The sequence below is a fragment of the Pristiophorus japonicus genome, chromosome 2 (assembly GCF_044704955.1).
Source record: "Pristiophorus japonicus isolate sPriJap1 chromosome 2, sPriJap1.hap1, whole genome shotgun sequence".
In the NCBI taxonomy this organism is placed as follows: Eukaryota; Metazoa; Chordata; class Chondrichthyes; family Pristiophoridae; genus Pristiophorus; species Pristiophorus japonicus.
The window spans coordinates 130,367,295-130,392,177 of NC_091978.1; the positions used below are offsets into that span (position 1 = coordinate 130,367,295).

General features: G+C 44.3%; 1 protein-coding gene across 4 annotated transcripts in view; it reads left to right on the plus strand.

The window, feature by feature from the left end:
* Positions 1-24,883, plus strand: part of rnf180a (ring finger protein 180a) — a 287,825-nt gene that overhangs the window by 241,197 nt on the left and 21,745 nt on the right. For all 4 annotated transcript variants that reach the window (XM_070862558.1, XM_070862559.1, XM_070862560.1 and 1 more), the window contains exon 5: positions 20,379-20,607. In XM_070862558.1, the coding sequence (XP_070718659.1) occupies positions 20,379-20,607 (229 nt within the window). The remainder of the gene's footprint in view (positions 1-20,378; positions 20,608-24,883) is intronic.

Consider the following 24,883-nt stretch of genomic DNA (forward strand, 5'->3'; position numbering starts at 1 on the left):
ATATGCAGACAGCATGAGCGCCCATCTTTGGATTCGAGCAGAGGCATTGGTATTAATATGTTTGCTCTCTGAGAATAGTGATGTGAGCGGCTTATGGTCAGTTTCTAACTCGAACTTATGCCCAAACAGATACTGGTGCATTTTTTTCATCCCGTAAACGCATGCCGGAGCTTCTTTTTCTATCATGCTGTTCTTTCGGCCTTTGACAAATTCCTGGACGCATAAACGACTGGTTGCAATGTTCCCGATTTGTTTGCTTGTTGTAACACATACCCGATCCCGTACAAAGACACATCACATCGCAAGCTAGCACTAAACGTTTACATGGGTCATACAGAACAAGCAGTTTGTTAGAACATAACAGATTTCTGGCTTTCTCAAAAACAGTCTCTTGTGATTTCCCCCATACCCAGTCATCTCCCTTGCGTAGCAACACATGTAGAGGTTCTAGCAAGGTGCTTAACCCGGGTAGGAAATTACCAAAATAATTGAGGAGTTCCAGGAACAACTGCACTTCCGTCACATTCTGTGGTCTCGGCGCATTCTTGATGGCCTCCATCTTGGTGTCAGTGGGTCTGATGCCGTCTGTCACGATTCTTCTCCCTAAGAACTTGACCTTTGGCGCCAGGAAAACACACTTCGAGCGTTTCAACCTGAGTCCCACACGATCTAGCCGACTTAGAACCTATTCCAGGTTCTGCAAGTGTTCGACTGTGTTCCGACCTGTGATCACTATGTCATCCTGGAAAACCACGGTGCGCGGAACCGACTTTAGCATAATCTCCATGTTCCTTTGAAAAATAGCCGCGGCCGATCGAATCCCAAACGGGCATCTATTGTAGATGAACAGATCTTTGTGCGTGTTGATGCAGGTGAGGCCCTTCGAAGATTCCGCCAGCTCCTGCGTCATGTAGGCCGAGGTCAGGTCCAACTTGGTGAATGTCTTCCCTCCTGCCAGCGTCACAAATAGATCATCTGCCTTGGATAGCGGGTACTGGTCCTGCAGCGAAAAACAGTTAGTCGTTACTTTATAGTCCCCACAAATTCTGACTGTGCCATCGCCCATGAGAACCAGAACAATCGGACTGGACGACTCGTTGAACTCAACCGGCGCAATGATGCCCTCTCGTTGCAGCCTGTCCAGCTCGATCTTTACTGTCTCTCGCATCATGTAGGCACCGCACGTGCCTTGTGGTGGATGGGTCATGTACCGGAAACCAAGTGGATCTGCACCTTCGCCCAAAGAAATTTCTGATGCCTGGCTCAAACAATGACGGGAACTTGCTCAAAACCTGGGCACATGAGGCGTTGTCAATGGACAAAAGCGCTCAGATAGCGTTCCAGTTCCAGCGGATTTTTCCCAGCCAGCTTCTGCCGAATAGTGTGGGGCCATCTCCTGGTACAATCCATAGTGGTAGTTCATGTACCACTCCAACATAGGAGACTTTAACTGGTGCACAGCCAATTACAGGGATCAGCTCTTTAGTGTAAGTTCTTAGCTTGGTATGAATAGGGCTCAGCTTGGGCTTTGTGCCTTGTTGCACCACAGCCTCTCGAAGGCCTTTTTGCTCATGATGGACTGACTCGCACCCGTGTCCAATTCCATGGATACTGGAATTCCGTCCAGTTCAACTTTTAACATGATCGGTGGACATTTCGTGGTGAAGATGTGTATCCCGTACACTTCTGCCTCCTCGGTTCGAGTCTCTAGTTCAGTTTGTTCCACCATGGATTGGTCTTCCTCTGCAACGTGGTGGTTTGCAGAGTTTGCAGCTCGTCTGCACATTCGCTGGAGGTGTCCCGTTATTCCACAACCTTTGCACACATAGTGTTTGAAGCGGCATTGATGGGTTTGATGATCACCTCTGCAGCGGCAACAAGGTGTTAATTGCCTCGCATTAACACTTGATGGTGGACTCTGAGTCATCTGAGATCGTGCAGCTGCAGGCGTGTATGTTCTGCCATATGCATTCCTGCCTGAAAACGATGTTACTTTGTGTACAGTACTTGCCGAAGCATCTTTATGCTGCAAAATTTGTTTGGTGTTATCATTGATGGACATAAATGCCTGGGCTATCGTTATGGCTTTGCTCAGGTTCGGTGTTTCAACAGTCAATAGTTTGTGAAGGATAACCTCATGGCCAATGCCAAGCACAAAAAAGTCTCTTAGCATTTGCTCCAGGAATCCACCAAATTCGCAATGTCCTACAAGGCGCCTTAGTTCGGCGACGTAGCTCGCCACTTCCTGGCCTTCAGACCATTGACATGTGTAAAATCGATACCTTGCCATCAGAACACACTCCTTCGGATTTAGTGCTCCCGGACCAGCGTACACAGTTCTTTATACGATTTGGTTGTTGGTTTCACCGGAGCAAGAAGATTCTTCATGAGGCCATAGGTTGTTACCCCGCAGACGGTGAAGAGGATCGCCCTTCGTTTGGCAGCGTACTCATTCCCTTCCAGCTCGTTGGCCATGAAGTATTGGTCGAGTCACTCCATGAAGGCTTCCCAATCATCACCTTCTGAGAATTTCTCCAGGTTACCAACAGTTCTCTGCATTTTCGCGTGATGGTTCATTATCTATTACTCGTCGCCAGTTGTTATGTCTCACATAAAGCAATGTGACTGAGTACTGTAGACTTGAGTAAGTGTGACCTTAGTCTCTTTATTCTGACTCCAGAGTGCCGGCACAGCATGGGAGGCATGTTTATATGCAGTGCTCCCAAGGGATGCTGGGATCCCTTTGGACTCCAACAGATGCGCCCTCTGGTGGCAGTAGAATGCTGGTTACAAGGTGTTGCATACATAACACTATCCTTTTGTGTTTCATGCACAAGTACCCCCAGGTCCCGCTGTACTGCGGCACTTTGCAATCTTTCTCCATTTAAATAATAACTTGCTCTTTGATTTTTTTTTCTGCCAAAGTGCATGACCTCACACTTTCCAACATTATATTCTATCTGCCAAATTTTTGCCCACTCACTTAGCCTGTCTATGTCCTTTTGCAGATTTTTTGTGTCCTCCTCACACATTGCTTTTCCTCCCACCTTTGTATCATCAGCAAACTTAGCTATGTTACACTCAGTCCCTTCTTCCAAGTCGTTAATATAGATTGTAAATAGTTGGGGTCCCAGCACTGATCCCTGCTGCACCCCACTAGTTACTGGTTGCCAACCAGAGAATTAACCATTTATCCCGACTCTCTGTTCTCTGTTAGTTAGCCAATCCTTTATCCATGCTAATATATTACCCCCAACCCCGTGAACTTTTATCTTGTGCAGTAACCTTTTATGTGGCACCTTGTCAAATGCCTTCTGGAAGTCCAAATACACCACATCCACTGGTTCCCCTTTACCCACCCTGTTTGTTACATCCTCAAAGAACTCCAGCAAATTTGTCAAACATGACTTCCCCTTCATAAATCCATGCTGACTCTGCCTGACCGAATTTTGCTGATCCAAATGTCCTGCTACTGCTTCTTTAATAATGGACTCCAACATTTTCCCAACCACTAGCTGTGTGGCCTAACTAGTATTTTATACAGTTCAAGCATAACTTCCCTGCCTCGGCTAATAAAGGCAAGTATTCTGTATGCCTTCTTAACCACTTTATCTACCTGGCCTGCTACCTTCAGAAATCTGTGAACATGCACTTCAAGGTCCCTTTGTTCCTCTATACTTCTCAGTGTCCTACCATTTAATGTGTATACCATTGCCTTTTTCCCCCTCCCCAAATGCATTACCTCACACTTCTCCGGATTGAATTCCATTTGCCACTGTTCTGCCCACCTGACCAGTTCATTGATATCTTCCTGCAGTCTTTCTTTTTCATTATCAACCACATAGCTAATTTTTGCATCATCTGCAAACTTCTTACATACTCCCTACATTCAAGTCTAAATCATTGATGTATACCACAAAAAGCAAGGGGCCTAGTTCTGAGCCCTGCAGTTTGTGGGCAATTAGCTCAACTATGCACCAGCAATTAGGATTTCCAAGACAGTGTGGATGATCTGTCAAGTCAGAACTTGACAGATTGCAGTTCGGGATTTAACGCATGCAAAATTCCGAACTTGCTGTCCATTTCAAAGGTGGTATGACAGCGTACTCTGAGAGTACGGTGTCATACCAACCGCAAATTCCTGGAAGCTGCACCTGTGCACAATGACAAAAAAGCCCCAAATCTTAGCAATAGTGGAAAATACATGTTTTTAAAAAAAATGCGTGCAAGTATTTAAACAGCACTTTCATTTTATTCCCAAATAATACAAATATATTTGTGCTCATTCTTTGAAAATTAGTATTTGTTTTTTTTGTACTTTTTTCTCATGACATTTTAACTGAAATATTTTCACACTCTTCTCCAGTAAGATTCTTTGTTAAAAGAGTGATTTAACAGTTGTTCACTCTTGCAGTTTAATAAGGTAGAATTTACCTTAGAACTTTAAGTTTGATTTGCTGTTTTTTCTATAACTCCACCCAGCTCTTGAAGTCATTCACATTGGCAATGCTTACCACCTAGTTGACAAATTATTGCTGTTTAATCTTTCCTAACTATTTTGATCCATAACTCGTTAACTTGTTTCATCAACTACACCCACATGTTTGTCGACATATGTTATATCCTAGTAATGCTCTTTGGTAAACAAACTGACTCAAGCCTCTTTGGTGTAGCTCAGGATCTAGTGGTGGGAGCCCATGAAACATTTCAGTATCTCTGTTCTTTTTGTTGCCTTCCCCGCCATAATTACAGAGACCAAAACTGAACACAATAACTGGCAATTTTCAACTCTCCCTTTCCTCATACTTCCTTTATTGTCCTGTTAAAATGTGCTAACATTTCAATTAGTCGTTTCATTATGTTAACATTATGAATTCAAATCATTCACATTTTTAAAAAAGTTTCAATATGTGTATATGGAATTGCATGCATTTTTTTTTGATTAGGTGGAATATATTTGCATTAAACAATGCTGTCCTGACCAATATTCGTACTTCAACAAATACTGTCAAAAATAAATTATTTGGTCATTAATCTCGCTGTTGTTTGTGGGACTTTGCTATGCACAAATTGCTTGCGCATTTGCCTAAATAACAAAAGTCATTTATAACTTCACAGTAATCCATTGGCTGTAAAGCAATTTAAGGCATCCTGTGGACATGAAATGTAAATGTGCTATAAGTTTTTTGTTTGAAAGGAGAAAAGTGAGCAATTCTATCAAAGAGTCACAGTGAAATCTACCAGTTAAAGTATCAAAATACCTGTATAACAGTCAGGTGCAGTATCTGTGTTCATTGATAAATACATAACTAAATAATAAAATAGTCCCAAAGTAAGTCGGCAATGGCTCAACCACTACCTCAAGCCCGGGACATACAAAATAGGATGCGTTTATTTGTACTGCAAAAATGGCCAACATGCTCCACCCTTTGTTTCAGATTGGTCCCTTTGGAGTATAAGCCACACCCTGAAGTTTCACAGGAATGTGTCACTGGAACCGCCCATCCCAAGGTCTCACTGACTTTGAAAATTGTTACTTGATCCACTTTGACTTCCTGAAACGACAGAGGACAGAGCTCCCCAGAAGACAGCAATGGCCAGACAAACTGCCTTACCCCAGTCCAAGTACATCCATCCCCCAGCCAAAGTCCCTTACCCCAGTCCAAGTGCATGCCTCCCCCAGCCGAAGTGCCTTATCCCAGTCCAAGTACATCTCTCCCCCAACCAAAGTCTCTTATCCCAGTCCAAATACATCTCTTCCCCCAGCCAAAGTCCCGCACCCCAGCGCAAGTGCATACCTTCCCCCAGCATAAGTGCTTTACCCAAGCGCGTACATCTTTCTCCCACCCCCCACCCCACCATAGATGGGGCATCGTGTACGGATTGTTAACAGGTTTATTGGGTATGAAATGAATCGTGACAGTGTCGTGACTTCTGGATATCATCCACTCCAGCGATGTCCCGTATAGGGGGTTAGAAGAACGTGATCCGTCTTTCGTGAGTTCCCTCTATCCCCTCCGATTTTCCCCCCCCCCGGCTCCGTGTATCTCTCTCTCCCCCCAGCCCCTCTCTCCCCACAGTGTCTCTCTCCTCCCCAGCCTCTCCCTCCCCCCAGTCTCTCCCTCCCCCCAGTCTCTCCCTCCCCCCAGTCTCTCTCTCCCCCCAGTCTCTCTCTCCCCCCAGTCTCTCTCTCCCCCCCCAGTCTCTCTCTCCACCCAGTCTCTCTCTCCCCCAGTCTCTCTCTCCCCCCAGTCTTTCTCTCCCCCCGTCTCTCTCTCCCCCCAGTCTCTCTCTCCCCCCAGTCTCTCTCTCCCCCCAGTCTCTCTCTCCCCCCAGTCTCTCTCTCCCCCCAGTCTCTCTCTCCCCCCAGTCTCTCTCTCCCCCCCCAGTCTCTCTCTCCCCACCCAGTCTCTCTCTCCCCCAGTCTCTCTCTCCCCCCAGTCTTTCTCTTCCCCCGTCTCTCTCCCCCCAGTCTCTCTCTCCCCCCAGTCTCTCTCTCCCCCCAGTCTCTCTCTCCCCCCAGTCTCTCTCTCCCCCCAGTCTCTCTCTCCCCCCAGTCTCTCTCTCCCCCAGTCTCTCTCTCCCTTCAGTCTCTCTCTCCCCCCAGCCTCTCTCTCCCTCCAACCCCCCCTCTCTTTCCCCCCCCCCCCCCGCATCATCTCTCTCTCCCCTCCACACAGCCTCTCTCTCTCTCCCCTCCCCCCAGTCTCTCTCGCTCTCCCTCCCCTCCCCTCCCCCCAGTCTCTCACTCTCTTCCCCCCCAGCCTCTCTCACTCTCCCCCCCGCCACCCCCCAGCCTCTCTCACTCTTTCCCTGGCCTCTCTCTCCCCCCCCCCCCCACCCCACCCTCTCGCACTCTTCCCCCTAGCGCCTCTCACTCTCCCCCCAGCCTCTCTTGCTCTCCCCCAGTCTCTCTCACTCACCCCCCAACCCCCCCGCTCTCCCCCTCCCCAAACCCCCCTCTCTTCCCCCCCACCCCCAGCCCCTCTCTCTTTCTCCCCAGCTTCTCTCCCCTCCACACAGCCTTTCTCTCCCCTCCCCCCGTCTCTCACTCTCCCTCCCCTCCCCCCAGCCTCTCTCACTCTCCCCCCAGTCTCTCTCACTCTGCCCCCGCCCCCCCAGCCTTGCTCACTAAACCCCCCCCCCTTTCCAGCCCCTCTCACTCTCCCCCTAGCCCCTCTCACCCACCCCCAAGTCTCTCTCACTCTCCCCCGTAGCCTTGCTCACTCTGCCACCCCTAGCCTCACTCACTCTGCTCCCAGTCTCTCTCACTCTCTTTCCCCCCCCCCCCACCCCAGGCCTCTAGGCCTCTCTCACTGATCATGTCACAGCAGCGATCGTATCACAGGACAACTTGCTGGCCTGCTTCGGTACCGTCACTTCCACGTTGGACAGTGGGAAAGACCGAGAGGATGGCACCAGTCAGCGACCGCATGACATCACCAAGCTGCAGCATAGCTTGTGCCTGTGATGCGACCGCTGCTGTGACATGATCGATGGGGCACAGGCCGCACACTCTGGCACCCCACTGTCGCTGCTGGAGGCCACCTGCCTCTATGAGTGGGAGTCCGGAGTTGCACGGACAATGCGTGAGGCAGCCTCCACAACACTCACAGCAAGTTTGCCAGTGCTCTCGGGGATCCTACCCAATGCACCATGAGCTCGTGGTGCATTTCCGTGTTCTCCCTGGATATTGCCACCAAGTCCAGGTCCAGGTCTGCCTATTCTTCAGCAGGACTACTGTGCTGACTCACCCTCCTGGGTGATGGCCTCCGAGCTTACCCTCCACTGGTCGTTGCTGTAGGCCATTGGGGCCAGGAGCTTCAGAGTCCTCAAACCCCGAGAAATCGGCTTCGTCCCCAGATGTAGAGTCGGCAGACAGGGTGACTGCTGGGCTGTGAGCTTCAGGCAGAAAACTTTCATCCCTTCCCTCATCATCTCCCCCGTGGCCAGATGTAGGTGGCTCTCAAGAATGTGTTGAACTTCCATCTGCAAGCAGAAAACAACAGACATGTGGTTAGCATCAGGGGAGGGTACAGGGTGATAGCAGGAAGGTAGCATTGGACATGTACATGTAAAGGGGCTAGTCCACTTCATGTTAGGGGTCAATGAAGTCACATCAGGCGCATCTTCCATTTACATACACTCACTACCCGAAGGGGGCTCGGCATCACCCCCGGCCACTGTCCGAACTGGGGTGCTCATGAGGGCCCAGACTCGCTGTTCCACCTCAGTGAGCTCCAGCAGCTCAGGCTGTCCCCCTCCTGTACGTCGCTGTTCCCGTCTGTTGTGGGAGAGCTTGGCCTGCAATAAGAACAATCAGAAGGGTTCAGTAAGGGTCCACCTCCTGGGGTGCCACATATGCCTTCCATAGTTCAATAGCTGCCACTATGTGGATGTGCAAATTTCTTCACTTCAATCTGTGTTTTTCAAAGATTGGGAGGTGAGAGGCAGGTCGCATAGCGGCTTAGGGTGATGTTTATGAAACGCATATCAGCAGTGGGAGTGGAGTGCGAGGAGGCTTGACAATGAATAGGGTACAAGAGGGTAGGTGCACAGGCAATGGCTGGAGAAGTGAGCCTTTAGTTTTCTGCTGCATTTTACAACCCACACCATGGTCTGCAACACATTGAGAAGGGCCAGCTCCATCAAAGACTTAACATTGTGTGAAACATTGATCTTACAAGCCTAGCAGGCCTACATAAATGTAAAGGGTATTCACCCTGATGATCCTCGTGAAGTCGTTGAACTTCTTGCGGCCAGTTCTGGCCACCGTGTCTGCCGCTGACATCTCCTGTGCAATCTGCCTCCAGATCCTTTTAAAAATGCTGGGAAACAGCCTCCCTACCCCAACCAGGTGAAGTGCAGACCACCTCCTTCCAACGGCCTGCACTAAGGTCTCAGCAGTCTCTGCAGAGAATCGTCTGGCATGTTGCCTGCCCTCTTGCTGCGCCATCTCTACAGAAGTCTCAGTTGGCCTGGCCATATGCGCATGAGCGCAAGAAACCACCACGAGCTAAAGTCCGACTGCGTCTGGGAAAATTGAAACGCTTCTGCGCATGCGCAAAATGGCAATCTTTTTTAACGTTGCACAATGAGGCGCACAAAATTCCTTGTGTAACGCCTGATTTAGCGCCCCCGATCATGGAACCTCATTTTTTGGCAAAATTTGCAGACAAGGGCGCAAACTCTTTCTAGGCAGTATCAGGATGGCCCCGCCCCTATTACCGCCCCGAAATCTCAAATAGGGAGAAGGTAGAAGGCTGTAGTGGTCTTGGGAGAGAGTTTCAGAAAGTAGGGCATAGTGTCTGAAAGACAGGTTTCTGATGCTGGAGCAGAAAGATCATGAAATAAATAATAATTTGGAATCAGTCATGTGGAGGGTGTGGGCCAGGACTTGTGGCTGAAGGAAATTGCTCGGATAGGATAGAATGAGATTATAGAGTGCATGGTCAAGAATGATGTGATAATCCATTGAACTGTTTCATACAATGCCTTTATTCAATAATTTGTTGATTTTTTTTTCTCACCACTTCATTGCTGTTGCATGTTGGGGGAATTTTCCAAGTATGCACTGGTACTGAGGTGACCTTGCCCACTGACAGTGTGCATCAGAAAACTGCAAGCATGTTCCCTGTAATTTTCTGTCCATGGATGTTAAATGGAAACACAGGCAGTGCATCCACAATTTTCTGATGTACACCACCAAGGTTTCTCACCACCAGCACACACTCAGAAAATTATGCCCATTACCTTCTTGTATATAAGTTTCTGAATTTTGCTACAAAAAAACCCAGAAAATTGCATCAGTTATAGCTTACTGACAATTCAGTCTAGACTTCAGCCTTGAGGAGCCATTTGACAAGATTTTTTAATTTTCTTCAGCTAAAAGTTTTACTGAGTAATAATTAATCAGAGCATGGTGCAGGAGGGAAGGGTTAACCTTGAGGCATGTGAAGCAATTTCTGGAACACGGGAAGGCTATAATGAAGGGATGGTACAAGGTACAAGTACAAGGGCAGATCAATGACAGATGAAATTTAATGCTGACAAGTCCAAAGTACTGCATGTAGGATGGAAAAATAGGATGTATTGAAGGTTGCCATGACAGAATTCATATGGAGTTAAGAAATACGAAGGAAAATGGTACAATTCTTGGTGTGCCTTACAGGCTCCCGAACAGTGGCAATGAGGTTGAGGTGAAGAGCTGCAGACAGTTTGGAAAAAGATATAGGAACAACAGGCAATGATGTTCCAGCAAAGGATAGAATGATAAATTGGGTAACTGCAGACGAGTTAATCTAGCGGTAGTTGTGGGCAAATTTCCATGGGGGGGGAGGGGGGTTCTCCCACTTGTCCACTGGAACTTCGGCAGAAGAGCTCTGGAAATCTGTGAAAGTGTCCTAAACCATTTTTCTGGAGATTCCACAACTCTTCTGGTGAATACACATCATCCTAGACTGGGTGATGTGTAATGAGAAAGGACTAATTAGCAATCTTGTTGTGCGAGGCCTCTTGGGGAAGAGCGACCATAATATGGTAGAATTCTTTATTAAGATGGAGAATGACACAGTTAATTCAGAGACTAGGGTCCTGAACTTAAGGAAAGGTAACTTCGATGGTATGAGACGTGAATTGGCTAGAATAGACTGGCGAATGATACTTAAAGGGTTGACGGTGGATAAGCAATGGCAGACATTTAAAGATCACATGGAGGAACTTCAACAATTGTACATCCCTGCCTGGAGTAAAAATAAAACTGGGAAGGTGACTCAACCGTGGCTAACAAGGGAAATTAGGGATAGTGTTAAATCTAAGGAAGAGGCATATAAATTGGCCAGAAAAAGCAGCAAACCTGAGGTCTGGGAGAAATTTAGAATTCAGCAGAGGAGGACAAAGGGTTTAATTAGGACGGAGAAAATAGTATATGAGAGGAAGTTTGCTGGGAACATAAAAACTGACTACAAAAGCTTCTATAGATAATGTGAAGAGAAAAAGATTAGTGAAGACAAACATAGGTCCCTTGCAGTCAGAATCAAGTGAATTTATAATGAGGAACAAAGAAATGGCAGACCAATTGAACAAATACTTTGGTTCTGTCTTCACGAAGGAAGACACATTTAACCTTCCGGAAATACTAGGGGACCGAGGGTCTAACGAGAAGGAGGAACTGTAGGAAATCCTTATTAGTCAGGAAATTGTGTTAGGGAAAGTGATGGGATTGAAGGCCGATAAATCCCCAGGGCCTGCTAGTCTGCATCTCAGAGAACTTAAGTAAGTAGCCCTAGAAATAGTGGATGCATTGGTGATCATTTTCCAACAGTCTATCGACTCTGGATCAGTTCCTATGGACTGGAGGTTAGCTAATGTAACACCACTTTTTAAAAAAGGAGGGAGAGAGAAAACGGGAAATTATAGACTGGTTAGCCTGCCATCGGTAGTGGGGAAAATGTTGGAATCAATTATTAAAGATGAAATAGCAGCGCATTTGGAAAGCAGTGACAGGATCAGTCCAAGTCAGCATGGATTTATGAAAGGGAAATCATGCTTGACAAATCTTCCAGAATTTTTTGAGGATGTAACTAGTAGAGTGGACAAGGGAGAACCAGTAAATGTGGTATATTTGGACTTTCAAAGGGCTTTTGACAAGGTCCCACACAAGAGATTGGTATGCAAAATTAAAGCACATGGTATTGGGGATAATGTATTGACATGGATAGAGAACTGGTTGGCAGACAGGAAGCAGAGAGTCCAGATAAACGGGTCCTTTTCAGAATGGCAGTCAGTGACTAGAAGCGCCCAGCTATTTATAATATACATCAATGATTTAGATGAAGGAATTGCGTGTAATATCTCCAAGTTTGCAGATGACATTAAGCTAGGTGACGGTATGAGCTGTCAGGAGGATGCTGAGAGGCTGCAGGGTGACTTGGACAGGTTAGATGAGTGGGCAAATGCATGGCAGATGCAGTATAATGTGGATAAATGTGAGGTTATCCACTTTGGTGGCAAAAACAGGAAGGCAGAATATTATCTGAATGGCGACAGATTAGAAAAAGAGGAGGTGCAACGAGACCTGGGTGTTATGGTTCATCAGTCATTGAAAGTTGGCATGCAGGTACAGCAGGCGGTGAAGAAGGCAAATGGCATGTTGCCCTTCATAGCTAGGGATTTGAGTATAGGAACAGGGAGGTCTTACTGTAGTTGTACAGGGCCTTGGTGAGGCCTCACCTGGAATATTGTATTCGTTTTGGTCTACTAATCTGAGGAAGGACATTCTTGCTATTGAGGGAGTGCAGCGAAGGTTCGCCAGACTGATTCCCGGAATGGCAGGACTGACATATGAGGAGAGACTGGATCGACTGGGCCTGTATTCACTGGAGTTTAGAAGAATGATAGGGGATCTCCTAGAAACATATAAAATTCTGATGGGACTGGACAGGTTAGGTGCAGGAAGAATGTTCCCGATGTTGGGGAAGTCCAGAACCAGGGGTCACAGTCTAAGGATAAGGGGTAAGCCATTTAGGACCGAAATGAGGAGAAACCTCTTCACTCAAAAGAATTGTGAACCTGTGGAATTCTCTACTGCAGAGAGTTGTTGATGCCAGTTCGTTAGATATATTCAAGAGGGAGTTAGATACGGCCCTTATGGCTAAAGGGATCAAGGGGTATGGAGAGAAAGCAGGAAAGGGGAACTGAGGTGAATGATCAGCCATGACCTTATTACATAGACATAGAAAATAGGTGCAGGAGTAGGCCATTCGGCCCTTCGAGCCTGCACCATCAATACGATCATGGCTTATTGGGCTATTTACCCATATCTTACACAGCAAATGTCCTCAAAACTTTTGCGCCTGAAAAAGCAGGCGCATAGCCTACTTTTACAGGCGTAAGAGTTTAAAAACCTATAAAATATGTGATTAAAATAAAAATTTTAAAAACATATTTATGTTTAAACCCTGCCCACTCAGGTAATGTTATTTTAAATCCTAACCCTAACTTTTTTTAAAAATCGGAAATTTTCTTTCTTTAAAAAACATGTACAACATCTTTAATTTCTATTAGTTTATTGTGTGAGGTATTTTTTAAATGTTTTATGTATTGTTTCTGAATGAAATTACGAATGTAAAATGACTAAACAGCAGAAAAGTTTAAAAGTTGATTGAGAGAAGGCAAAGATTGGTGTGAGAGAGGACAGAATTAGTGGCGAATGAATCATCAATTACAGCACAGAGAGAGCAATTTGAGAAAGAAACTAGATAGCCAAGAATGTAGCTATGAAGGTAACTTGTTTAGAAGTGTATGGATACTTACCCTGTCAAATGATTTAGAGAAATCCAAGCATTGACAAAGAATTCACTAAAGTGTTCAAGAGCAGAGTTTCAAAGCTGAGTAACCAAGGCAACAAGATCATGGCAACAAGAGGGACCAAATGGCCTACTCCCGCTCCTCTTTCTTATGTACGTTCCTATGTTTCTTTTATTTGGTGACCGGACTACACACTATTGCAAGTGGGTTCTTACCAATAACCTATACAGGAACAGTATACACTCGAATACAAAAGCAAAATACTGCGGATGCTGGAATCTGGAATCGAAACAGAAAATGCTGGCAATCTCAGCGTGTCTGTGGAGAAAAAGCAGAGTTAACGTTTCGGGTCAATGACCTTTCGTCAGAACTGGAGAGTGTTCAGAAAGAACAGATTCTTAACAAACACTGAAAGGGGGAGGGGAAGAAAGAACAAAAGGGAAGGTCTGTGATAGGGTGGAAGACAGGAGAGATTAGAGAGACAAAAGGGGTGACGGGCCGAATTGAAATGGTAATGCCAGGAGTTAGTCAAGATAGGGTGTGAATGGCAGAATAATGACCAGCTGCCATTGGAGACAAGGAGAAAAAAAGAAACAGTCTCGGGTGGGGGGGGGGGGGGGGGGGAGGGAGAAAGGGAGCCAAAGTTTGGCAGAGGTTCTGCTCTGAAATTGTTGAACTCGATGTTGAGTTCAGGAGGCTGTAAAGTGCCTAAACAAAAGATGAGCTACTGTTCCTCGAGCTTGCGTTGAGCTCGTTGGAACAGTATAGGAGACCGAGGACGGAGATATCAGAGTGGGAGTGGAGTGGAGAATTAAAGTGATAGGCGACCGGAAGCTCAGGGTCACACTTACGGACTGAACAGAGGTGTTCCGCAAAGCAGTCACCCAATCTGTGCTTGGTCTCCTTAACGTAGAGGAGACCACATCATGAGCAGCGAATACAGTATACTAAATTGAAAGAAGTACAAGTAAATCACTGTTTCACCTGGAAGGAGTATTTGATGCCCTGGATAGTGGGGAGGAAGGAGGTAAAAGGGCAGGTGTTACATCTCCTGCGCTTGCACGGAAAGGTGCCATGGGAAAGGGAGGGGCTGCTGGGGGTGACTGCGGAATGGATCAGGGTGTCGCAGAGGGAGCGGTCCCTTCGGAACGCTGAGAGGGGAGGGGAGGGGAAGATGTGATGGGTGGTGGGATCACGCTGGAGGTGGCGGAAATGGCGGAGGATGATCCGTTGAACATGGAGGCTGGTGGGGTGAAAGGTGAAGACGAGGGGAACCCTGTCATGGTTCTGAGATGGGGGGGAAGAGGTGAGAGCAGAGGTGCGGGAAATAAAATGGACACGGTTGAGGGCCATGTTAACCACGGCGGAGGGGAATCCTCTGTTGAGGAAAAAGGAAGACATGTCAGAGGCACTAGTGTGAAAGGTAGCGTCGTCAGAGCAGATGCGACAGAGACGGAGAAACTGGGAGAATGAAATGGAGTTCTTACAGGATGCGGGGTGGGAGGAATTGTAGTCCAGGTAGCTGTGGGAGTCAGTGAGCTTATAGTGGAACAGTATAAACTCTTCTGATTCATACTGTAGGCAAGCATTGAACAAATGAGCAGACTGATTATTTTAGGAATATTTGGAGACAAATGTTTAACACATTTATTTGATATTTCTCTGTCTGCTATTTTAACATGAGTGTTAACCCATTTAATTTAAACAGATTAATATCTCTGCCAATATAACAGAAAAGGGAATGACGTTAAGAATTCATCTGCTAATATATTAATTTCTAAGCAGTGCTTCATAAAACTTTACATGAGTACCCCCTCCTTTTCTATTTTTTTTGTAAACTGGTATCCACTTCATGTCAATAACAGTGAGTACAGTGAGAACACAATGAATGCGAACAGTATCGGCCATGGTTCAGTGGGTAGAACTCTCGCCTGTGAGTCATAAGGTTGTGGGTTCACATTCCACTCCTGGGACTTGAGCACAAAAATTGAGGCTGACACTCCAGTACAGTACTGAGGGAGCACTGCACTGTCGGAGGTGCCATCTTTCGGATGAGACATTAAACCGAGGCCTTGTCTGCTCTCTCAAAAAGATCCCACGGCACTATTTTGAAGACGAGCAGGGGAGTTATCCCCGGTATCGTGGCCAATATTTATCCCTCAATCAACATAATAAAAAAACAGATTATCTGGTCCATTATCACATTGCTGTTTGTGGGAGCTTGCTTGTGCGCAAATTAGCTGCTGCGTTTCCTACATTACAACAGTGACTACACTCCAAAAGTACTTCATTGGCTGCAAAGCATTTTGAGATGTCCGATGGCCATGAAAGACGCTATATAAATGCAGGTCTTTCTTTTTATACCTTTTGAGGTATCTGTTAACTATCAATTTAAAAAATAGAGCCTTGGCCTGGAGACTAATACAGGACAGAGAACTGTAAAATATATAAAACAGTTTGGCAGTTCTGAGCTGATCTATGCATGTGGAAATAACATCCATACTGCAATGAACTCCTAGAATAGCACAGTGCAATTTTATCTATGGGGCAGGAACATGACAGTATAGATATCTCACAGTGTTAATGATATCTCATTAGAAATTTTCTGTTTTGGGAGCCCCTGGGTTGGTGCAAACAAAAGTGTTTTTAACCAGATTTGGACAAGGAATGTTCATGTTATTGCTCAGTCCAAGTGTGCCTTTGACAAACAAATTGCATTCTTATATAGAGATATATGTAGATTTGACTCTACTTTTAATACATTTTAATCATTGATTAAAGCAAATCTTGAAGATTAAATTGTAGACAGCATGGGAGTTCTATTCACAAGACTCCAATGTGTTATTTTTATACCTATATATGTGAAGCTACAAGCAAAATATTTTTCACTTCACTTCTCATGTCAGCATAAAGCTGAAATACAATGTGCATTAAATGCAACACAGAACTCCATCTACATAGACTTGACGAACATTTGTTTCCCCTTGGTGCCATTTCAGCATTACCTAATACACTTATGGGATCAAACTGTGCTATGCAATATTAATAATAAACGTGTTAACACATTGATATGGAATTACTTCGGTATTTTAAGAGCAGTTTAAGAGCATTGTTAAATTCTCAGAAAGAGGGATTTCATTTGAATGATTTAATACGTTGAATCACACAGCCCAACTTCAACTCATTAATTAACAGACTGGAGAGCTACCAATCAAGTCGTAGAGATGTCAGTAGACGGTGCAGTTAATAGAATCACCTAGTAGCTTGTATCTTCCTAATACTTTCAAATTTGTTTTGTTACTGATGAACCACAACCCCACTTTAAGAGCACTAACTACTAAAAGAACATTTCCATTTACCACACTGCACATGTATCTTTCCTACAGACCACTGTTAATTGGTACCTTGAAAGTATTTTTAGCTGCAGATTTGTGCCTACTGGGAACTGACTTCAGATCACCCAAACTCATTTCATTTAGGGAAAGTATTTTTTTTCCAACTTAATTTGAACTCAATGCTGAAGCGTCAGTGTTGAATGTGCCTTAGTACTTGGTCTAAGAATCCTTCGTTAACAGCCATGGCTGAGAGGTGGCAATTAGTTATCCTGTAAGTACTTATCAGTTATTATAAATAATAGCTGATAATAGCATGGTTGTAATGTTTAGCACAATCACATTCCAAGCTGGATAGTGTAGTACACTGGGGCAGGAAAGGGAAGGTACTTGAGTACCACATTTGAGACCTCATGAGATATAAGATTATGGTTTTCCTTCAAGTAAATACTAACATTAAAAAATATGTAAGTAACCAGAGCAATAAAAAAAAACAATGTATTGCCGATATGATAGAATACTGTGTCTTGAGTGCATGTATTGTACAACCATCCCCTTGCTTTTAATGGGCCTCTCTAATTGTTCCCTATCTTGGCACTGTTCCTCAGTCAGGAGAAATTTTTTCTCATTTGCTCGCATGAGCAATGCATTAAGAAAGCATTTAGACGATTGGTCATCTCATGCCATCCTTTCTGTACAGCTGTTTTTTTTCCATATTCTTGGGAAATGGACGATACTGCCAAAGCCACAATTCGTAGTTGCTGTGAGAAGGTGGTAGTGGAACGAGGGACTAGAGAGAACGAGGAACTTAAAGAAATCAGTATAAGTAAAGACATGGGGCTCAATTTTCCCCAAAGCATTTTTTTGGCATTCTTGAAGAGTTTCACCCAATTTTTTGAGGCCCAAGTACGCCAAAGAAAAAGTGTTGTAAGTTTCCCCATTGGATCTCTTCATTTTGGCGTGGCCTAACGTGACCTTTAGTTTTGGGGGTGGAGCCTTGACTGAAGGTTGTCTGGTTTCTCAGTCGCCGGTTTGGGGGTCTCTCTCTCTCTCTCTCTCTCTCTCTCTCTCTCTCTCTCTCCTATGTCTTTTTCAATTCTTTCAGTGTGTCCAGGCATCTGCTGCGCCGATTTCTTTAACTCTAGGGAAGGTCTTTCAGGACAGGCCACATACACTGGCCTAATCAGAACTGGAGTAACTCTCAGCTGGCCAAACTTCCCTAAATGGTCAGAATTGGCGTAGGTGGCTGGTTACACCCCCTTCAGTTGAAAAAAAAACTGACTTAAAAAATTCATAACGAACTGGTGCAAATTGATTGGGGAAACTGGGGATTTTTAAGTTAGGCCAGAAAAGGCAGCCTGCTCCAAAAAAATCGGCGCAAATACTGGGGAAAATTGAGCCCATAGTACTGGGAAATGAATGGGATTAAGTGCCGACAAATCACCTAATCCTGACAACCTGCATCCTAGGGTTTAAAGAGATAGTGGATACACTGGTATTAATCTTCCAGAATTCCCTAGATTCTAGAATAGTCCCCAAGGATTGGAAGGTAGCAAATATAACCCTGCTATCTAAGAAAGGAGGAAGAGAAAAACCAGGGAACTACGGACCAGCCTGACATCAGTAGTAGGCAAAATGCTAGAATCTTTTATTACGGATGTGGTAACATGGCACTTAGAAAATCGTAATATGATTAGGCAGAATCAACATGGTTTTATGAAAGAGAAATCGTTTGACAAATCTGTTGGAGTTTTTTGACGATGTAACTGGTATAATAGATAAGGGAGAACCAGTGGATGTAGTGTATTTGGATTTTCAATAAGTATTTAATATTGTGCCACACAAGAGGTTATTACACAAATTTAGAACTCATAGGACTGGGGGTAATATATTAGCATGGATTGAGGATTGGTTAATGGACAGAAAACAGAGATTAGGAAAAAACTGGACTTTTTCGGGTGGCAGATTGTAACTAGCGGGGTACCGCAAGGATCAGTGCTTGGGCATCAGCTATTTACAATCTATATTAATGATTTGGATGAAGGGACTGAGTGTAACATATCCAAGTTTGCTGATGGTACAAAGTTAGGTGGGAAAGTAAGCTGTGAGAAAGATGCAAAGAGGATGCAGAGAGACACAGACAGCTTGACTGAGTGGGCAAGAACATGGCAAATGGAATACAATGTCAGGAAGTGTGAAGTTATCCACTTTGGTAGGGGAAAAAAAAGCAGAACATTTTTTGAATGGTGAGAAACTGGGAAATGTTTGCATTCAGAAGAACTTGGGTGTCCTTGTACACGAATCATAGAAAGTTAACATACAGCTACAGCAAGCAATTAGGAAAGCAAAGGGTATGTTAGCTTTTGTTACAAAGGGATTAGAGTATAAGAGTAAAGAAGTCTTACTACAATTATACAGGGCATTGGTGAGGCCACATCTGGAGTACTGTATACAGTTCTGGTTTTCTTACCCAGGAAAGACGTACTTGCCTCAGAGGGAGTGCAATGAAGGTTCACTAGACTGGTTCCTGGGATGAGGGGATTTTCCTATGAGGAGAGATTGAGTAGACTAGGCCTTTATTCCCTAGAGTTTAAAAAATGAGAGATGATCTAATTGAAAGATAGAAAATTCTTTAGGAACTTGACCAGGTTAATGCAGGGAAAATGTTTTCCCTGGCTGGGGAATCTAGAACACGGGGTCACAGTCTCAGAATAAGGGGGAGGCCATTTAGGACTGAGACAAGGAGAAAATTCTTCACTCAAAGGGTTGTGAATCTTTGGAATTCTCTACCCCAGACAACTGTGGATGCTCAGTCGTTGAGTATATTCAAGACAGAGGTCGATAAAGTTTTGGGAACTAAGGGAATTGAGGGATATGGGGATAGTACGGGAAGGTGGAGTTGAGGTAGAAGATCAGTCATGATCTTGTTGAATAATGAAGCAGGCTCAAACAGCCAAATGGCCTACTCCAGCTCCCATTTCCAATGTTCTTACGTTCTCTGCCCCATAGACTGCAACTTTGTCCAGGCAATTTCCCCCAATCAAATCTCCAAACCCTTTTCACTGAAGAGAACACTTCTAAGAGCATCTCCAGGCATGCTGTCCATCACTCAGCCTCCAGAAACAATGCTGCCTGCCTTTAAAAGTGCACTAGCCCCTTAAGAGCTGCTACACTCCTGATTCCTTACCACCACCCGCCCAACACAGGTATCTGAACTTTTCCTATGCAGAAGAAAGACCATGCAGGGAGATCATTTAAACGATTTTAATTGAACAATTTCGCAGAATTTGATGGGGACGGGTTTCTATTCAACTAACATAGGTGCACCCGGGAGCACAGAGCATTTTCAACCTGATCCCAGAATCACCCCTAATGTTCTACATTGTGCACAAGGCTTCAACAAAGTTAAAGTTGATTAAGTAAATTTGGCACAGATAGGAGAGTTCTAATTATGGAGCAAGCACACCTTTCCCCATGCTCATTTGTCATCTCTCTCAACCTTCGGGCTGAGTTTGATCTTGTGCATCTGGTAAACACGCCTCCTCCATTAGATAGGGGTGGTTCTACTCAATCAATAATGCAAAAGATACAAATTTAGCATAGTGCACTGGTTTTGCTAAATGTATCTTGTGGATACAGTAAGGTTGCTATAGTATCCCAGATATTTGTACTCTTGATGTGTATAAAGAAGGATGTGTGCATTAAGTTTCAAAGAAAAAAATGTTTTCTGTCTTTCAGACTTCCAGTTCAAATCTGACCACTTCAGATGATGAAGATGAAATCAAGTGGGAGAAGGAAGGCTACATTTGTGCTGTTTGTCTGGATATTTTCTTCAGTCCATATATGTGTTATCCTTGTCATCACATTTTTTGTGAGCCCTGTCTTCGGACCCTTGCAAAGGATAACCCTACGAATACACCGTGCCCTTTGTGCCGCACCGTCATCACAAGAGTCTTTTTTCAAACAGGTACAAAATAAATTAGAAATGATGTTCTGAGAAGTGATCCAAACACATTCATTAATATTTTCTCATCAATATTACAATCTTCTGCCAGATGGTTGGCAGAACCCTTGGTGAAATGGCGTAAACGGCCATTTACACCTTTTCTGCCAAAGTAAGAGTGGGAGAAAATCCCACAGAAATTCTATCTCATGTCTTTTGTGTTGTATTGTCATCGAAAGGATCTTTTTTTCTGATCATGTATGACATCAAACACATATATGTGGGCCAAAAATTCTCAGGCTTGTTGCACCAGTGGAAGTGCAATGAATGGGTACCAGTGATCTCTGCTCCTGACCCCACCAGAGTATGCAGGATCAGAGCAAGGTTCAATCATTTGTATGCCATTGACGAACACCTGTACAACTATGGGTGTATGTTGGACACTCGCCAAAGGTGGAGATAGGAAAAGCGACACTAGCAAGCAACTTGATCTGCAGCCAGCGCCATGAATCAGGATGTTTTTTTTAAAGTTTGCGTAATTCATCCTCTTTGTGAGGAGACTGAAAAGAATAATGGTGTCAGAATTCTCGTGGAGGTACAGGCCAGGTCCCAAGCATAGACCCTCTCCACCCCGGTAAGTGAGCCCCACTTCTATCGCTAAGCAGGCCAATAAGTTGGGTTCATCCAGGCCTCTACATTGCTGGGCAGTACGCAGGCCAGGGCAGAGGAAATTCCTGTTTTGGGAATTCCCTCCCCTTGATCCTACCATCTCTAACGCCAAGCACCATGATTGAGGTGGACGGAAGTTTCACCTGCCCCAGGCCCCTGTGCAGATTGAAAGCTGGTGGGATTCTGAGCCGAGTACATGGGGCCCACCAGAATCCCCACCTCAATTGGGACTCCTGTACCATCTTGCATCACATTGGGGTCAGAGATTTTCATTCCCATCATATTTTGGGGAAATATTTTCTTTGATCCAAAGACATCCGTAAAAAATATTCTCTAACATTAGCTGTGTAATCGAATAATTTCTGTTAGTTTAGTTAAGCTTTGAATATAAATTTCATTAGAAAAACGTCTAGTGCCAGAGGACTGGCGGATAGCTAATGTAATACCTATATTTAAGAAAGGGTACAGAACATGTCCAGGAAATTATAGACCAGTCAGTTTAACATCGGTGGTAGGAAAAATAATGGAATCCCTACTAAAGGAGAAAATAGAATAACATCTAGAAACCAAAAATATAATAACGAATTGTCAGCATGGATTTCAAAAGGGGAAAGTCTTGCTTGACCAACCTCATCGAATTTTTTGAAGAGGTAACTGAAAGAGTAGACAATGGTAATGCAGTAGATGTAATATATCTAGATTTTCAAAAGGCCTTCGATAAGGTACCCCATAATAGACTGATGAACAAGGTCAGAGAATGCGGAGACAGAGGACAAGTAGAAGAATAGATAACTAGCTGGCTTCAAGACAGAAAGCAGAGAGAAGGGGTAAAAGGTAGTTACTCACAGTGGCAGAAGGTGGGTAGTGATGTTCCACAAGGATCAGTGCTGGGACCACTGTTGTTCACAATTTATGTTAATGATTTAGACTTTGGAATCAAAGCATTAATTTCTAAATTTGCGGATGACACCAAATTGGGGGCGATAGTCAATACTGAGGAGGACTGCAACAAATTACAGGAGGATATTAATAAACTTGCAGAATGGGCATATAATTGGCAAATGAAGTTCAACACAGATAAATGTGAGGTATTACTTTTTGGTAGGAAGAATAGGAGGGTGAGAGTCTAGGTGGGGTAGAGGAACAAAGGGACCTCGGAGTACAAATACACAAATTATTAAAAGTTGCGACACAGGTTAACAAGGCCATAAAAAAGCAAACCAAGCACTAGGGTTTATTTCTAGAGGTATAGAATTGAAAAGTAGAGAAGTTATGCTAAACCTGTATCGAACTTTGGTTAGACCACACTTGGAGTACTGTGTACAGTTCTGGTCGCCATATTATAAAAAGGATATAGAGACACTGGAGAGGGTGCAGAGAAGATTTAAAAGGATGATACCAGAAATTTGAGGGTATACATACCAGGAAAGGATGAACAGTCTGGGTCTCTTTTCTCTTGCAAAAAGAAGGCTGAGGGGTGACCTTATAGAAGTGTTTAAAATTATGAAAGGTTTTGATAGAGTAGATAAAGAGCATAACTAGAGGCCATCAATATAAGATAGTCACCAAGAAATCCAATAGGGAATTCAGAAGAAATGTCTTTACCCAGAGAATGGTGAGAATGTGGAACTCGCTACCACAGGGGGTGGTTGAAGCGAATAGTATAGATGCATTTAAGGAGAGGCTAGACAAGCATATGAGGGAGAAGGGAATAGAGGGTTATGCGGCTAAATTTAGATGAGGAAAGATGGGAGGAGACTCGAGTGGAGCATAAATGCTGGCATGGACTGGTTGGGCCGAAAGGCCTGTTTCTGTGCCGTATATCCTATGTAATCCTATGTAAAATAACATGTCATTTAATCAGAAGTAATATGCACCAAAGCTTGTGTTTTTAAATGTTATCTTACTTTTGCCATAGGCAATGACTTGAATTTAATATTTTGCTTCTAAATTTTCTTTTCTTACTGAACAACCATTTACAAAATGACTTCTACTGGAGGATTTGCTGTGGTTTCCTGATAGTGATTGGCAGCAGTTGTTTCAAGCGGTGAAAATGCTCTTAAATGTCAGCACTGCACTGTTGATTGCCTCTCTATCCATTTTCATCTATAATGCAAATATCCACTGGGGCTGAGGGTTGTATTTGATGTTGAGTTAGTGATACTATTCAGTCTACAAACTACAAGCAGTTAACATGGCTTGTTATAGTGGTTCCCTCTTTTTGCCTGAATTTGATCTGATGCAACTTCCAATGCTTGGCATGTTCATCTCCTAAAGTGTTACTGCTTCAAAAATGTATGACTGATTGATTAGAACTATCACCTTAACTCAGCCTTGGAAGCAAAAGTTGGTGGATTAAGTTTATTAACAATTAACACATAAGGCAGTGCCAATAGAAGTAATGAAATTGAATGCATTTTAGGATGAAGAATGAGCAGAGGCAATAGAAATGAAATGGTACCATTTTCAAGGGGGTGCATGAACATAGAGACCTGGAGTATGCTTACACATATTTTTGGAAGTGGCAGGACAGTTATAAAGCTGCTTTTTTTTTGAAGCATATGGGATCCTTAGCTTTATAAATAGAGGCATGGAGTACAAAAGCAAGGAAGTTGTACTAAACCTATGTAATCATTGCTCAGACTTCAGCTGGAGTATTGTTGCCAATTCTGGGCACCACACTTTAGCAAAGATATCAAGGTCTTGGAGAAAGTGCAGAGGAGATTTACCAGAATTATTCCAGGGATGAGTCACTTCAATTATGTGGAATGACAAGAGAAACTGAGATCATAAGAACATAAGAATTAGGAACAGGAGTAGGCCATCTAGCCCCTCGAGCCTGCTCCGCCATTCAACAAGATCATGGCTGATCTGGCCGTGGACTCAGCTCCACTTACCCGCCCGCTCCCCATAACCCTTAATTCCCTTATTGGTTAAAAATCTATCTATCTGTGACTTGAATACATTCAATGAGCTAGCCTCAACTGCTTCCTTGGGCAGAGAATTCCACAGATTCACAACCCTCTGGGAGAAAAAATTCCTTCTCAACTCGGTTTTAAATTGGCTCCCCCATATTTTGAGGCTGTGCCCCCTAGTTCTAGTCTCCCCGACCCGTGGAAACAACCTCTCTGCCTCTATCTTGTCTATCCCTTTCATTATTTTAAATGTTTCTGTAAGATCACCCCTCATCCTTTTGAACTCTAACGAGTAAAGACCTAGTCTATTCAATTTATCATCATAAGGTAACCCCCTCATCTTCGGAATCAGCCTAGTGAATCGTCTCTGTACCCCCACCAAAGCTAGTATATCCTTCCTTAAGTAAGGTGACCAAAACTGCACGCGGTACTCCCGGTGCGGCCTCACCAATACCCTATAGAGTTGCAGAAGGACCTCCCTGCTTTTGTACTCCATCCCTCTCGCAATGAAGGCCAACATTCCATTCGCCTTCTTGATTATCTGCTGCACCTGCAAACTAACCTTTTGGGATTCATGACTTGGCCTGGAGGGTGGTGCATGGAGCAGTGCCGTGCAACAAATTTTTAAGCCGGTTCACGGACTCCCAGGCCGCCTGCAATTTCTGCGGTCTGGAGGAGTCCGTGTTCCACATTTTTATTGAGTGCACGAGGTTGCA